The 16,809-nt window shown below is 44.1% G+C and overlaps 1 protein-coding gene across 1 annotated transcript; it reads left to right on the top strand.

The window, feature by feature from the left end:
- The first annotated feature begins 327 nt into the window (after positions 1 to 327).
- Positions 328 to 14,423, top strand: LOC310787948 (H-2 class II histocompatibility antigen, E-S beta chain-like). The gene is made up of 7 exons (XM_083649392.1): positions 328 to 393; positions 500 to 766; positions 10,572 to 10,785; positions 11,434 to 11,501; positions 11,582 to 11,695; positions 13,289 to 13,315; positions 13,410 to 14,423. The coding sequence occupies exons 1-6, from the start codon at positions 339 to 341 to the stop codon at positions 13,312 to 13,314; spliced, it is 744 nt and encodes a 247-aa protein (XP_083505518.1). The 5' UTR covers positions 328 to 338; the 3' UTR covers position 13,315; positions 13,410 to 14,423.
- Positions 14,424 to 16,809: the final 2,386 nt, after the last annotated feature.

Here is a 16,809-nt window from a genome sequence, read left to right as displayed (position 1 = left end):
TCTTGAGCTCTGATCCCCGGCATAAGTGGTAGGGGCAAGGGGTGTGACTGAGATTGGGCCTTGGACTCTATAGCTCAAAGACTTGAGACTTGACTTGGACTCAAGCTCAAAGACTTGAGACTTGATTTGCACTTTCAAAAAAAATGGCATGTGAGCATATCTGTCACAGCATGGATGTAGTTATCCATGTTGCTCTCTGGCTCTGCCAGCAGCAGGCTTTAGGCTGGAGTGTCTGCCTGGCAACAGGTGATGCAGGTCATGTGAGCTGTGTGTGGCTCCTACTCCATTGCTTTTTATAGCAGGACTCAGTTTAGTGTGCCAGAACTCCAAAGAGGAACATGGCTTCATCTTTTCTCCTCTTCTCCCTCTTTTTCATCAGGCTGTATGGAGCAGGTAGGAATAATACATCAAAACCTGATCAATAACTTGAGCATACGCTTCAGTTTGAATGGAAATATACCTGTGACACTTTGTGATAAATTTTGTCTTTGATCTCCAGATGGATTTGAAGTATTTACGGTGTCCCGTTGTGTGTTCACCTCCTCTGAGCTGAAGGACATAGAGTTCACAACATCTGAATATTACAACATGTTCGAGTACGCCAGGTTCAGCAGCAGTGTGGGGAAATATGTTGGGTACAACAAGAATGGGATGTTAATGGCACAGTACTGGAACAGCTTACCTGGATTCATGAGCTTTGAGAAGGGTCTGAAGATTAACATGTGCAAAACCTACATTGACGTTATATATGATCGCATAAAGACAGGTGAGCTGCTTTTCTCTACAACAACACAATTAATTAAATCTCAGCGATAACAAACAGCACTGATTAGAATCATTAACACAGAGTTCTGAGTCTGACTTTAATTTCAAGATGAATGAATCCAGTTTGGTACATTCTGTCAGACTTTAGAGTTTCTATTGAATTGAGTTAATTTTAAAATGTAGATACAGTCTAGAATAGATTAACTACTTATATGTCAACCTGTTTCCTTCTATGAAATATGTGCAGATCTGTTGATCTGTTTCTCAGTATGTATATGGACATATTACTTCACCTTAAAGCAAAACTTTAAATACAACTGCAGGAAAATAACATTTATTATGAACGCTGTTTCATAATAACATTTAATACATATTGTTTCTTATTAACATTTGTTGTCCATAAACCCTGAACCAGACTGAGGTGAGTGACACCATCTGGTGGCAAAACTAGTGCAACTAGTAGTACTATATATTACTGTAATCACTATCTAAACTAACACTATCTGCTACCCCTATGGTGAGAAACTCACTGTCATAATAATAATAATAATAATAATAATAATAATAATGATAATAATAATACCCACACTCGATTTGTGGGGACTATGGAGACAATGCGCCCTGAGTGCACTTTTTTTGGTGACCAAACAGGTCAACTCACGCCATGTCATCCACATCATCAGTGGGTATGACATCACTTGACGATTGTGGGGCATAACATGACATCATCAGTCCTTATGACATCATCCTTATAGTCAGGCGGCTTAGCAAAAACATGGGGACATGCCGGACAAAAGCGCCAAATTTTTTCCACATGCTCTTCATCATCATAACTTGCAATTTAGAAGGGGAGCCACTTCATCAAGATGGTGGAAGGTGGCCATCTTGGATTTCCAATATGGGCCGCCAGGTAAAATCTATAAGTGCCAATATCTCAGCTTCCAAGCTACTTAGAAGGTCCATCTTGGTGTCAAAATATACATTTTCTGGGTCAAGGAATGCATTAAAGCTATTTAGAATATCACTAGTTGACTATCTTTGCCAATATTAAATAATTTGGTTTGTTCCTTCACAAAGGACTGGTGCTAAAATGCGCTGGAGATTGTTTCTCTGTCTAATACGACCATGCCATTATAAGAAAGGTACTTTTGACTTTTTAAAGAGATTGCTTTGAAACTTCTTTGTGATGTCTACATGTAACCCTAACCAACGAGCACCTCCAAGAAATATTTTGAGTCCAGGAATTGCTCCTACCCAAACATTGTTTGAGACAACAATAATGCATTTGATGAAGTAAGTAACTTTAACCGCTCACTTTTACGTTAGAGATTATTAATTATTATTGTGTGCTGGAACAATGTACTGTATAAACTATACATAGTTCCTCCAATCCGGAGCAAGCTAGAGTGATGCCACTCTGGGTCTGATATTAGTGCGGGCCCACAGAGAACAAAATCTTCCCCTATATGTGGAGTCACTGAAGAATCTCGTCCCATGGTTCTTTGCCCTTGATCACCAGAACTATGCCAGATGGATTCCTGTCCACATCCGCGACATGGAAAGCTTGCCAACTTCCATTCACAAGGAATTCGTAGAACATGGACATTGGGTTGTTCCCAAGACCACAAAAAGATTCTCAAGCATACCAATAGACCAGGCTCATGAGCAGAATATGATCTTGTGAAGGGTTCTGGGGGTGTAGTGGGACTCACCGAGAATCCCTCGGCATTCAAAAAGTGGATGATTGCAGGGCCTGAACAAGCTCGGCTCCTTAAAGAGTTTGAGCAGGATTATATTTCAGAAGAAGGCAATAAACAACAACACCATGAAGAAGGAATGTCCACACAGAAGACATTCAAAGAGCAAGCACTAGCTCTGGTGCACACCATAAGCAAGATGAGCAATCCGTTCCTGGATGATACCCCTGAGCTTCTAATGCTGGATACACAAAATAAGGTTGATGAGTCTGTGGTGAACACAGTTCGCACAGTGGAATCAGTGGGCAGAGATCAGTACAACAAATACCATGAGACAGTAATCAGGGACTGCACACACTCCATTCACGAGCCCATCAAAAAGAACTCACTGCCTCTCTTCAGATGCCCAACACCCAAGACAAAGACCAAGCAGGCAGGGCAGATCTCAATGTTACAGAATGATGTGGCACTCTTCTCCAGATTATATATAGTCATGCAACACAGAGAGGGAGACATGAGCACCTTCTTTAAACATGAAAACCACCCATACCCTCCCTCTCTATCTGACAGAGGGAACCTACGGCTGGGAAAGAAGTCAGATCTGCTGACTGTTCTGACACAGGAGACAGAACATAAACCTCCAGGTACTTTTGATGTCAAAGTATTCGATGGTGCTGCTGTGGTGCATTTCCTGTCCACTACCAACATAACCACATTTGATGAATATGCCAGTGATGTCTTTGTTCCCCATATCATGAAACACTTGGAGACCTCTGAAAGAGTTGATGTGGTCTGGGATACTTACATCAAGAGCAGTTTAAAAGAGTCAACAAGGGAGAAGCGAGGCAAAGGGATACGACGGAAGGTGGCAGGTCAGAACAAGTTGCCAGGCAATTGGCCAGATTTCCTACGTGACCCTACGAACAAGCAGGAACTCTTTACTTTTCTCTCCAGGAAGGTTGCATCCACTGCCTGCCTGGCCAGATGGCAAGCAGGTCTTCATTACATCTGGCATCACAGTGGTTGGCACAGACACCAGCCACTCCATGCTGCCATGTAACCATGAAGAAGCCGACACCAGGATATTGTTTCACCTGCTTGATGCCCTGGAGAAGGGGTCCTCTACCTGCTTAGTACGCACAGTGGATACGGATGTTGTCGTTATCCTTATCGGCAAGTTCCATGCCCTGCTCACCAAGTATCCAGCTGCAGACATCTGGGTTTCTTTTGGCACTGGCAAGAACTACACACATTATCATACAATCTGCCATGCTCTGGGCAAAGACAAGTCCACAGCACTTCCCGTCTTCCACTGTTACACAGGCTGTGACACAACCTCAGCATTCTGTGGGAAGGGGAAGAAGTCAGCATGGGAGGCTTGGAAGGCCTACCCCGAGGTCACCCAGGCCTTCAACTACATGGCGGCAAATCCACACACTCCCGTGACCATAGATGACCGACACTTTCAACTTCTGGAGCGCTACACAGTCGTCCTTTACCACAAGACAAGTGATCTGGAATCAGTCAATGAAGCACGCAGAGAGTTGTTCTGCCAAAAGAACAAAACAATGGATCACATTCCACCGACTCAAGATTCCCTGCTGCAGCACGTGAAGCGAGTTGATTACCAATCTGGGATCTGGGCGACATCTGAACTGGCCCAGCAGCCAACACCTAGTCCAGAAGGTTGTGGATGGACATTGGATAAAGACAGCCAGATCTGGCTTCCAGTGTGGAGCATTCTACCAATGGCTTCAAAAGCCTGCAGTGAGCTGGTGAAGTGCGGATGTAAAAGCACAAAAGGTTGTGGTACAAAGTGCTCATGCAAGAAGGCCCACTGGAAATGCACAGAGCTTTGCAGTTGTAAATGTGACAGATAATTTGATTATACTGTACATGCAAAAACATGCTTTATGTTAAAAAGTGAAGCTAATAAAGTTAAATTTAATTCAAATCATTCATGTCATCCATTCCAGCCCCTTAGCAACAGAGTTGAAAATCATGTGAATACATTCCCAGAATTAATATTTTTATTTGATATTAGCACAAATAATCATCTAGTGATATTCTCAATATGCATTCCTTGACCCAGAAAATGTATATTTTGACACTAAGATGTACCTTCTAAGTGGCTTGGAAGCCGAGATACTGCACTTCTAGATTTAACATGGCGGCCCATCTTTGAAATCCAAGATGGCCGCCATCCGCCATCTTGATGAAGCGGCTCCCCTTCCAAATTGAAAGCTATGGTGATGGAGAACACATAAAAAAAAATTGGTGCTTTTGTCCGGCGCGTCCCCATTCTTCTAACATGTGTCCTTAAGCCGCCTGACTATTAACATCGCTCAGTGTTTTCCAGTTGACCCTTGGCCTTGCCTTTTTGGCAAATTCTGGAGGTGATCGGAGCAACAGCTGTAGATCATGTGCTCAGACAGACGGACAGACAGACAGACATTTCGTGATTATAATAGTAAGACGGTAGATGATGATTATAAATAAATAAATAAGTCAAAAATTCTCCAAAATGAGAAACTTAAGTAATGCTTACTTACCACAAACTTAACCCATTTAATCCAGAATTTTTCCCAGACATGAAAATCATGTGTCATTAACACGTTCACTGCCAATGACGTGTTGATACGTAAAAAAAAATCCAACGGTTGACTGCCAATGACGTGTTGATACGTAAAAAAAAAAAAAAAAAAAAAATTGACGGTGGGACGTGGATCAACGCCCCCCACGTCTCCTATAAAAATATTGGAGCCACCGAACGTGTACAACCCATTCCACCGACCCACTAAGTGGCGACAGTGCTCTCCAGACTAGAAAAAGCCGAGCCAAAACTGCAGGGGAACGCGCGAGGAAACCATTATCATACTGTAAAATGGATTGGCGAAAACACTTTCGCTTTCGCGCATTATCGCGCTGGGGGCTGGCGGTGGGGGATTGCAAATTTGCATAATAGATTATGCGTGCAACACACTTTGAAACACCGCAGAAAGCCCACAATCACACGCAGCTTCATTGCAGCTGAGCTCACAACCGAAACGACTCATGCAGACTCGCCCAAAGAGCAGCTGCCAGCAGCCAGGCAGCACAGACAGGCAGAGCCTCGCTTGTGACAAACGCTGCAAAGCCACTAGAGACACACCCACGGAGGGAGGAGTTTGAAGGAGAGGGGGGTTTCCTGCTGCTATGGAGGAAATTACTGTTCAAAACTATTGTTTAGATGTCTGACGTCTTACGCCAAAAATAAATGGTTAAAGTGACTGTTCTATCGAATTTCACAAAAAGCCATTTATCTCAGAATAAATTTTCAGATGCTGAAACCATGCTGTATTCTACTGCTAATGCCTACATAACTACTAACTCTACAAACTAACTCTTTTAGACAGAGAAAGCACACATTCTATTAGTTCTTTTGAGATCATTTGTGTTCACAAAATCTTAGCAGAAAAGAATCCTCGGCTCTTGAAAGATGAGCCAGAATCCTCAAAAAAAAACCTTGGCAGAACCTACCTACAGTATTGAAAAAACGGCTGGCAGTGAATGGGTTAATAACCCTTTGAAATAATCATTCATAAGTTTTTGAAATTTTCATGGAAAAGTAGGTGAAAAGGTGAGTTTTATGGTCAGCAACAATTGTGACCGGTGGGATAACACAGTGCATCTAAAATGTATATTGAATTAACATTATGCCTCCCATGCAGTCATCACAATTCTTATCCCAGCCCAGCTATGAACACATGGGGGGCTGTCTTGGAGGGTGGAGCCTATGTGCTAGTGGGCGGAGCCTCACTACTGGAGGGCAGGGGCGGACTGGGATCATAATTCAGGCCGGGCATTAGATACCAAGCAGGCCAGGCCGATACGGGCCGATGCGCGTGCCGGCGTCCGAAGGGCGGCGGCAAAAAATTTGACCCATTTGAAGCTCAATTTGGGCCGTTTGAAGCCAGATTTGGGCCGTTTGAAGCCCAATTTGGGTAATTTAAAGCCAGATTTGGGCCGTTTGAAGCCCAATTTGGGCCGTTTGAAGCCCAATTTGGGCCAAGTCCAATTTTACAATGAGATGCACCCACTTTAAACCTGAATAAAGTAATAAAACCACTAGTAAACCAGTAGGCGGCGCCTGGCCTGCTGTTCAGTGAGTGGCCTGGCCTGGCCTGCAAAAAAAAAATAGGCCAGGCCAGGCCAGGCCACCGGGCATTTGCCCGACGTGCCCGATTATGCAGTCCGCCCCTGCTGGAGGGTACCGCCCCTCCTCCTCTTCCTCCACCACCTCCTCACCAGTGGGGGACTGGAAGCTGCTGTCATCATGCAGCAGTGGGGGGAAGTCCAGCATGACGTCTGGGGGACTGTTGCGGACACAGGCCCCTGCTCCATTTCTGCGGCGGCGGCAACACCTCTGTAGCTGCTGGTCCCTCCTGGTTGGTGGGTGGGCATCCCTCCTCTGCCGCTGGCTTTCCTGCAGGGCATCATCTACTTTTTCTAGTGTGCTTCTTGTAGCACATTCACCCACTGATGGGACTGATGTTTTGGGACTGCTGGTTCTGTTCTCACTCTGGCTTGGCTCGTGCGCTTGGCTGTTCTCATTCTCCCCTTCCTCCTCGCCATCCTCCACGACTTACCAGGAAGAACTCAAGAGTCCTAAACCTGGATCATGGACACCACCTGCTTCATCCTCCTCCTCCTCTGGGACTCCTCGCCACCTCCCCGACTCTGTCCACCTCCTCCTGGGCTCTGTACTTCCTGGCCCAGTCGATGGACAGGTTTTCACCCAGAAGGTGGAGGTTGGAGTCGCTGCTGGTGAGGATGATGCTGCATGTCCCTGTACAGTGTACAGGTTGTGTCTCCATGGGTCGTTGCCTCCTTCACAGTCATCATGATGACCATGATGGAGAAGCACCACCTCCTTGAAAATGTTCTCCAAAGATCAGCTCCTGCACACGGCAGCTGTGATGTGCAGGCTGAGCTCCTCAGCATGTATGGGATGAATATATGCAGGAGAGGAGAGCCTCATGGAACAAACGCTTCCTCACCATGTTGCTGTCATATAGTCACATGTCTTGATGAATCGGTTCTGGCAGCGCTGGATGGTCTTACAGAGCCCTCCGTACCCTGAGACTCCAGTCATTGAATTATCTACTCAAATGTGTACAGTGCATCATCCATTTGCTCTCTCATGAGGAGCTTTGCCCTCTGGATGAACACGGAGGGGCTGGAGACTTCGAAACTCTGCTGCAGACCCTCCAGGCTCAGCTGCTCCACCTTCTCGTAGCAGCTCTGCATCTTCACCAGGTGGAAGGCTAACATACTGATCTTCTCCATGTGACTTTGGTGGAGCGACTGCGTTCTGAGACCAGAGAGGCTGCACCCACGATATTTCATAATGTGCCAACCCAGACCGCCTGCGGGGCGGGCCAGCCCGTGGGACCTGGCGGGTTCTGGGTGACCCACGCATCACTACGCCCCACTAATATGGCTTTTCTTTTGAGTGGATTATATATTAGACATTGTAACATTTATCTTGTTGGCTGTGCTTAATTTTGCCAGTATAGAACATTGCGCCATCTCAGACCATTGTATACAGCGTCAGTGCTGTTGTTGTATGTTAACATGTTATTCCTCTTTAGTCGGCTACCGACTCGCAGCTGGGCCGGGCCAGCGTGTCCTGACTCTGGGTGGGTTGTCGGGTACCCACCTCCACCTTCGTTGCAGCTGCCGGTGTGGGGTACTGGTGGATGGGAGCTTTCTTCTACGTCAGGTGGTACAGTGATAAAACGAATGTGCACATGGTTTGGCTTGTATACGGTTTGTAGTGGTACAGTACAAAAGGGAATTGCATGCTTCCCATTTTTTAGAGTGATCTTGCATGCTGGCTTGTGGTGCTGTTTCCTCTTTCCTCTCTCTCTGTCACCAGGTGCTCCTGTTAGTGGGCTGTGGCAGGGTGTGCAAGCGCGCTCAGGCACTCCGAGAGTTTTCGGGCGGAGACGGTACAGTATGAGGTGGTCGGCCAACTGTGCTACTTTTAAATAGGCTATAATAAATTTTAACTATTTTTGTAATAACCAATTGTTTTTTTTGATTCATGCCTCATCTGGTGATTATTTGAACCAAGGGGATTCATTCATCTTTGCCATTGGGTTGAGTTCCTTCTGCTCATTAAACTGAAGGTGGCATTGTCACAGTATAACATCTTGAGTAAATTTAAAGTGTGGTTACTGGTTACAAGGTGGCGTAACAAGATAAAACCTTAAAGCAGCTACGAGCAACTTTTCACTGTTTCATTGGGTTGTTTTTGGCGCCCCTCTCTGAACAAAAGTGGTACTGTTTACTGTCGTAAAACTGCTGGCTGCCCGGCTCCCGACAACATCACAACACTCCACGCCTCCATTCATTCTCTCCTTTGACCAGTGAATGAATGAAAGACGCTCCACGTTTATTTTTCATTTTTTCCAAACCCTGCTGTTTCTCAGGATGCAGAGCGACGAGGTAATCTACCTATTTTTTGGCTACGTAATAGATTATGTCAGACGAGGATGTTGAAAAGTATTTGGAAAAACTAGTAAACTTTGTTACAGTCGTGTTCATAGTTACTGTAATAGCCAAACGTTAGCACCAAGTGAAACTCTTTAGGGCACTCGGTAATAGTAATATTGTCGAGAAAGCTAACGTTATCACCATTGTATCTTCAAAAACGTTGATACAAGAGGGTAAACTAGGTTTACCAAGCTCTTTGTGAAGAGGCTGAGAGTTTCCAATTTCAGATCAACTGTAGGCTAAATATATCTGCGGGTAAATGGCTTCCCCAACCGTGTAACGTTACGTTATATACCACTAGACTCATTGATTACCAACAGCAACATGTAACGTATTTTGGCACGGTTGAAATGGCAAACGAAAAAGTAGCGTTATCAACCAAATCTGTATTACAGTAAATGCAGCCTACACCGTAACATAACTGTATAACTCCCAGGTAACGTTACATCACGTTAGCCTTTTGCATCCACCATGCTGTGGTGCTATCTACCAGGCATACAATGGAACATACAGTAGGCTTCATTTATAACAAAAGCATACACACATGGTGTTGATTGCATTGGTCGATAGCTGAAATACAGTAACAATGAGCTCCAGTTAGCCGATGCATGGTAGCATACAACGTAAATAGCAAAATCACGTCCTCTACAGTATTTCGGAAATAAAATATACATATCACATACCTGTCTAGGAGGAAAACAGCCACTTCACCGTCTGTTTTGAAACCCTTCATATCCCGAAATTCTCTCCCATCTGCTGAATGTGCGACCTATGTTGATGCGTGTTTTATCGCGTGATTTATCATGCGTCCTCTTGCGTTCTCTTTGTTGGTCGGTACGGGGAATAATCTTCCTTTTTTTCTTTGCACCGGCCACGTAATTTGCACTGGCGACGTAATCATGATCTCGCAGTTCGGCCATAACCACAAAATAACTTCCAAACAAACTGTTAGAATATAACGACGAGAGGTGTTCGCGAGAGTAGCTAGCCCCTGGTTGTAGCTAGCTGGCGTTCGCTTGTTTATGGTGCGTTGCTAGGCAGAGCCGGCGGAAGCAGGGAGCTGCCGTAAACCGTTTCGTTTCACTTCCGGTTGTAGACGGTCCGGGTGTAACATTGATGAAGCAGACAGAGACTCTATAAGCACCAAGAGAGCAAACTCCAATTCACACGGCTTTGGTCTCAGCTACTATTATAGGTAATATGTGATGCATCAATATTATAATTATACTGTTTAATAACAATCAAAAACAATCAAAAAGTTGCTCGTAGCTGCTTTAAGGTCTAATTTAAAGTGCGGTCACTACACAAGGAATACACTGAACAATTTATTGTGATTCTCCAACCTACGGATCTGGAGTTTTCGTCCAAAATGTAAAGTTGCTTGTTATAGTGCCAATATATGTGGATTTTGTAATCTGAGTAGCAACTCAGACTTTGGTCAGGTTTGGGCGGTTACAGTTTTCAGAGATCCAGATAATTTTAGGGGAGAAACAGAAACACTGGGATAATAATCCTTACAAAAACAATGTGGTTCTGGAACCTTATTAATTATAACACTGCGTCCTCCAGTGAAACCCTCCGTCAGACTGACCTCAGTGGCACCCTTTGGTGTGAAACACACGGCCATGTTGATGTGCAGCGCCTACGACTTCTACCCCAAACTGATCGATGTGACCTGGCTGAGAAATGGACAGGAAGTCACCTCTGATGTCACTTCCTCTGAGGAGATGCCGGATGGGGATTGGTACTACCAATTCCACTCCTACCTGGAGTACACGCCCAGGTGAGTCCAAATCCACCTGGAGTACATGCCCAGGTATGTCCAAATCCACCTGGAGTGCACACCCAGGTGAGTCTAGATTCACCTGCAGTACACAGCCAGGTGAGTCCCGAGGCCCATACCAGAAATGTTGGATAAGCAGATCCGGGATATGTCCCTTGATCTGGTTTGGCTTAACTAGAATGAAACACCCTCCTCTTTTATGTATAAGACGCAGATAATCAGCTGATTGATTGAGAGAGAGCGCTACGTTAGAATTATGCTATGTGCAGCCTGATGGGCTGTAGTACGCCTACTTTAGGCAAAATGGATCAGTCAAACTTACATTTGTAGGGGGGGAGGGAAGAGAGCAGCAGAGGGAAGCAGCCTGTCAAAATTAAAACCGGTTGTATTCCTATGTAAATTACCACACGCATGTACAATGGGCTATTATCGAGGTAAGGAAAGAGCTAGAAAAAGAATAAGAGGGCCGTTCACCCCCCCCAGGTGACGCTCACTGAACGCTCATGGATTTCCAAAAAGATAAGCTCAGCTCACTGCTCATGAAAATAATGAGCTTGCTCAGTGAGCGGCGCTCTATTAGCGCGTTCATGCACAACACTTCAGTCCAGTCCTAAGATGTGACACTAAAGCAACCTGTCTGTTGAGCAGGTATGGAGAGAAGATCTCCTGCATGGTCGAGCATCCCAGCCTGTTCGCTCCTCTGATCGAGGACTGGGGTAACTACCTGTCTGTCTCCCTGTCTGTCTGTCTGTCTGTCTGTCTGTCTGTCTGTCTGCTGACATGTCTCTCTCAACAGATCCGTCAATGCCTAAGTCTGAGAGAAACAAGATAGCCATTGGAGCCTCGGGACTGGTTCTGGGACTGATCTTCTCTCTGGCTGGATTCATCTACTACAGGAGGAAGGCCCGAGGTCAGTCTACTAGAACAGTTTAGACCGGTTCAGACCAGGTCAGACTAACCCAGCCTGGGAAAGGTCTTCCTTTAGGGAACAATAATAACAGTAACTTCTTCTCTTATCTTAAAGGGATCATTCAGATGATTGGGGTTAGTTAAGGATAGTCAATGTATTACCTACATTAGATGGTTGTATGAGGTACAATTGAGGTAACACTGACTATCCAGAAGTACCACATCACACACCACAGCAGTAGTGTAGAAAAAGGTTCATTTATTGTACTTCACGGTCGGCAAGGTTGGCAAAAGAGCTGATGTCTGAGAATACAACCGTATCGGACACACACTTCTCCAAGACTGACTACTCGTCTTCTTCTACGGAGGCTTGTAGTAATATGTCACAGCCAGCTTACACTGCCACCTATTGGCGAGTGGAATAAAGTGTATCTAACAGAAAAGGTAGGTAAGGCACTGACTATCCATACATCATACAACCAATACACTGACTATCCATAAGTACTTCATACAACTATACTGTAGGTAAGGCACTGACTAAGGCATTGACTATCCATAAGTACCTCATACAACTATATACTGTAGGTAAGTCACTGACTATCCATAAGTACCTCATACCATCTGTGCCAGCACCAGTGTGTCCTGCATTACAAACTGGCTTGCATGGGGAAGCTAAGCAGGTCTGGCCAACGGTACTCCTTGGATGGGAGACTGGTGCTGGAAGTGTGGTTGGATGACCAGTAGGAGGTGCTCTTCCCCTCTGGTCTCATCAATAATCTCCCCAATGCCCCAGGCAGAGGGACTCTCTCCTGTGTGTGAGTCCTGACTCCCTGTGGTCTTTAAAGATCCCATCTGCAATATTTGCACGAGTAGGGGTGTAACCTTGGTGCCCTGGCTAAATTCCCACACAGGCCTTCCTTCAATCATGGCCACCTAATCAACTTAATTGGCACAATCAGTCCTCAACACCATGACAGCTGTGTGGTGAGCGTTCTGGCGCAAACTGGCTGCCGTGTATCATTCGGGTGGGTGCTACACATTGGTGGTGGTTGAGTTGAGTTCCCACCCCCTCCCATGGACTTCAAATGTGAATTGCTTTGGGTATCTAGAAAGCGACTATATAAATCCAATAAATTATTATTATTGGTAGAAAAAGATAGGGACCAAGGCATTCTTGTGGTGAAAAAACAAAAACAAAACGTATGTATGGCTAATACATAGTAAAGATTAAAAACGCACCAGCGAGTTGCGGACAGGCCTTCAGGGTGACTGACCAGTAATGTAATACAGCCAAGACATCAGATATGACAGTAAATGACAACAAAATGCTCAACATTACGATTATAGATAGCAGGTGACTCCAGCAATTACATCATGGGATTGAGTTAATTTGACAATTTTTTCAGGGCAGAAAGGTTAGCAGAGTACCCAGCGAGCGGTTTCCGGTCACATCATGCGAAATGGGCGTGATTTTTGCGTTTTTGACTGGGACAGCTGTGAGATCCATAATAATACATAACATCAGTGTCTTCTTCCTCTCTTGTATTTATATGAGTAAATAACAGCAATGTATTCTTCTATTGTGTTAAATCAGGTCGGGTTCTGGTTCCCACTAACTGAGGTAAGAATCCTAAACATGGCTGTTGTCTGTTTGTCTCATGGAAGGAAAAGTCGAAAAGTCAGCTGGAATTCAACCTGCTTTCTTGTGTTTTCAGTGCTGCCACATTCTGGAGAGGAGGAGCTGCTGTTTCTGCTTCACCCCTGCTGTGATACACATGTGCTCTGATATAAGTGATGTAATGCAGAGATACTCACAAGTAATTTTTTACAAGCCAAATTCAACTCTCAAGTATTTGTCAAAGCAAAGTCTCAAGTAGTGTATGTCTAATGTTACTCGGGTTAACAGCAAAATAGCCTAACTACCTACCAAGTATAACAAAACTTCTCCAGTCAATTCGATAATTTTGTGCACAAAGCTAGAAAAAAAGTGTATTTTAATTTGTATGCTTTTGCCAATCACCACGAGTGTTCTTCAATTTAAAGTGAGTGGCCCACTACCACAGCCGCTACAAACATATATAGTATGTGGGGGTGAAGTGGAGCGTGCTATATGTGATGGAGGGGTGGCCTGTTCAGTGTGCCGAGAAGATTTTTTTTAAATAGAATGATGTACTCTATTGCATTGTTTCTCAACTGGTGGGCCGGAACTTAAAAGTGGGTCAAATTGTGCCATTTTTAGTGGGTCGCGGATGTGTGCACGAGAAAAAAAGTTATTTTACTCATTGAGGACGCTGGCACCCGCGGCCAACATTACTGTCTTTCAGACAAATTCAAATTTTAGAAAATGTTGTCCATTTTAAAGTAAAATGCTTCAATCGGGTGCACTTTGAGAGCAAAATTAAGAGGCTAGATTTATAAAGAACTACACATCATGTTAGATTAACTCTAGAACACTAACGTGATTTAAAGTCACACCATCACTAACGTCGGGTGTATTTCACCCGATGCAATATACCCCATAAAACATACTTCTCATCAAAATATCTTAAAGTACAACCATACATGGCAAATTGAGGTACTCTTCTTTTGTTTTTAAATGTGAAATATCACAAAAAACACAAAAAAGTTTATTATGGGGGACACTATAAAAAATATGTCAAATTCGAGGAAAATTAGGTAATCGTTATTAAAAAATCCCCCCCCCCCCCCCCCAAAAAAAAACAGGAGCTCCCAACTTCTCCTTCGGTCCACCCATTCATGGGACTTGTGTGGTGAAAAAAAAAAAAAAGTAAACACAATACCATTAACCCTAACCCGAAGATATTTTACCCTCTATCACTAACGTGGGGTGAAAATCACCCGAACACGTAGCCGGTAGAAAAAACCATGAATGGGAGCAGGGAAACAAACCTACATTCAATGACGTCAGTGAGCATCCTGAAGGTACCTAAGGACCCGCCCACCTCAGACAGCAGCAAGACAATGAAAATCACGTGAATTCAATTGTCCGGGTGAAAATCATCCGACGTTAGTGTTCTAGGGTTAATATCCTCTTTACTGTGCTGTGGCTTTACAATGATACAAAAAATAAATGTCTCCCCATTTAATATATATTCTGCATACAGGTCACATGACAGAATACTGCTCAATTAAATACAATGGCCCATCTACACAAACATCACTTACAGGGGATACTTACCCATTCACTTCAATAGAACTGTCCCCAAAGTCTAGCCCCAATCTAGCCCCAATGCAAAATTTGAACGTTGTGGTGAGTTATGTCTCTTCCTTCTATAGCACACAGAGAGGAAGCAAATTGTTGCATTTCTGATCAACTATGTCATATATCATGTTATTTATGAGGGCTTTAAAACATCAATGACAGATGACTAGATCTGGGGGCCAGGGCTATTTCTTTTTTCTTTTTTTTAAGAAAATACAGAGGTCATAACCTTGGTGTCCTCAATAGTAGCTACGGGCATGGCTGTAGTGTGCTCATTTTTAAAGCCAAACCTAAGACATCAATTGGTACCAACATGCCATGCTAGCTTGTTTGCGAAGGTGGCATGATGCTACAAAGTTAGGCTAAATTTCCAAAATTGGGTCGCTTTAATGACTAAGGAAAAACTGCTATTGGTATTGTACTACCCCTAGGGCAAATTTTAAGGTGGAGTTTGTTGTTGTTGTTGCATTTATTCAACGCTGTGAATCAATCAACTCACCTTAAATGTCGCTATGACAACTTAATCCATTCCATTAGCTTATTGGCTCATTTGCATGAGCTAGGCCTATGCTTTAGTGATGATTGGCTCTCCCAAGTGTTTCATAACATGCATGAATTTTGGAAAGAAAATACAAAACTTGGAGAAAGTCTGGCTGATCCGTGCCCACATGTTGAGGCCTGTGCATTAACCCCTGCCTGGTAGCATGACGTACAGCACATGCAGCATGATGTATATCTGAGTGTCACTCTGATGTATTTGTGATGTGAGGTGTGTGACATCATTCACCTTCCTGCGTGACATCATTCACCTTCCTGTGTGACATCATTCTTTTCCAGAGACAATGGCCCAATTCCAATTCGCCCCCTAAAGACTCAAGCCCTGAACCCTCAGTCCCTCTAATGGCCGCCATCTGAAAGTGGTTGAGTCATCAAGTGTGGAAGGGATCCACATTGGATAAATAAGAGGATTGGGACAGCAGAGCCCTTTGCACTTGACAAGATGATGTTGACTCTGGCAGGTTTGGGGTTCGCTATATATTGTTTATTGTCAAGACGCTTTGAGGGATAGACTCTCTGATGAGTCTGTTCTCATCCAGGCTCTGGCTCCGAGTGGACGACAGGTCATTTAAAAATAAATGTAGCCTACTGCAAAATCTGCAATCTGCAACATGTGTAATTATAATTAAAATAAGCATAACAATGGCATGTCACCCAACATTATACACAATGTCAATACTGTACAATACAGATTCGGTAAAACTATTTCTCATTCATCAAAAAAGTTGTGGATTGCAATTGTAATAGAAATGATCGATGATTATTCTAGGATTGTGTAAAATAACTACTTGCATTCCTCTGATATAATATTTTTGAGTAATCTGAAATCCCTATTAATGTAATGTTTCATTGTCAATAAAGGCATTCCAGCGCACTCGCAAACACCCCGTTCGTTTTGCGCGTGTGTTGTTTTATTTTTTTGACAGATATTTGCAGCCTTCCCCGTTTTATACGTCACAACGCTATGCATTGTGGGCAATTCCCTTTCCGTAAGTGGCCATAGCTGCTGAGGGCTCACTCCGAGCCCTCATTCACTTTGCGATTTCACTGTGGGACATCCCTAAGCCCTCACTCCCTTCACGTGAACGCGCCTCTAAGGGGGTGAGTCAGTAAGGGGGCGAATTGGAATTGGGCCTAACTTCCTCAAACTGATATACCATAGATTAAAGGAAGAACTGTATCTGTAAAGTCACACAATGAGCTGCTGCAATATGTTAGGAGCCTTAGGTTTTCTGACTTTCAGAGAGCTCGACACTGACGGTGACGGTTCTGTGATGTCACGTAAGAGTATTTCCCCGTTCATATTCTGCAATGAGATTTTGATTATTAGCCAT

The sequence above is a fragment of the Poromitra crassiceps genome (assembly GCF_964638095.1).
Source record: "Poromitra crassiceps genome assembly, chromosome: 13".
NCBI lineage: Eukaryota > Metazoa > Chordata > Actinopteri > Beryciformes > Melamphaidae > Poromitra > Poromitra crassiceps.
This window is presented reverse-complemented; position numbering and strand designations above follow the sequence as displayed.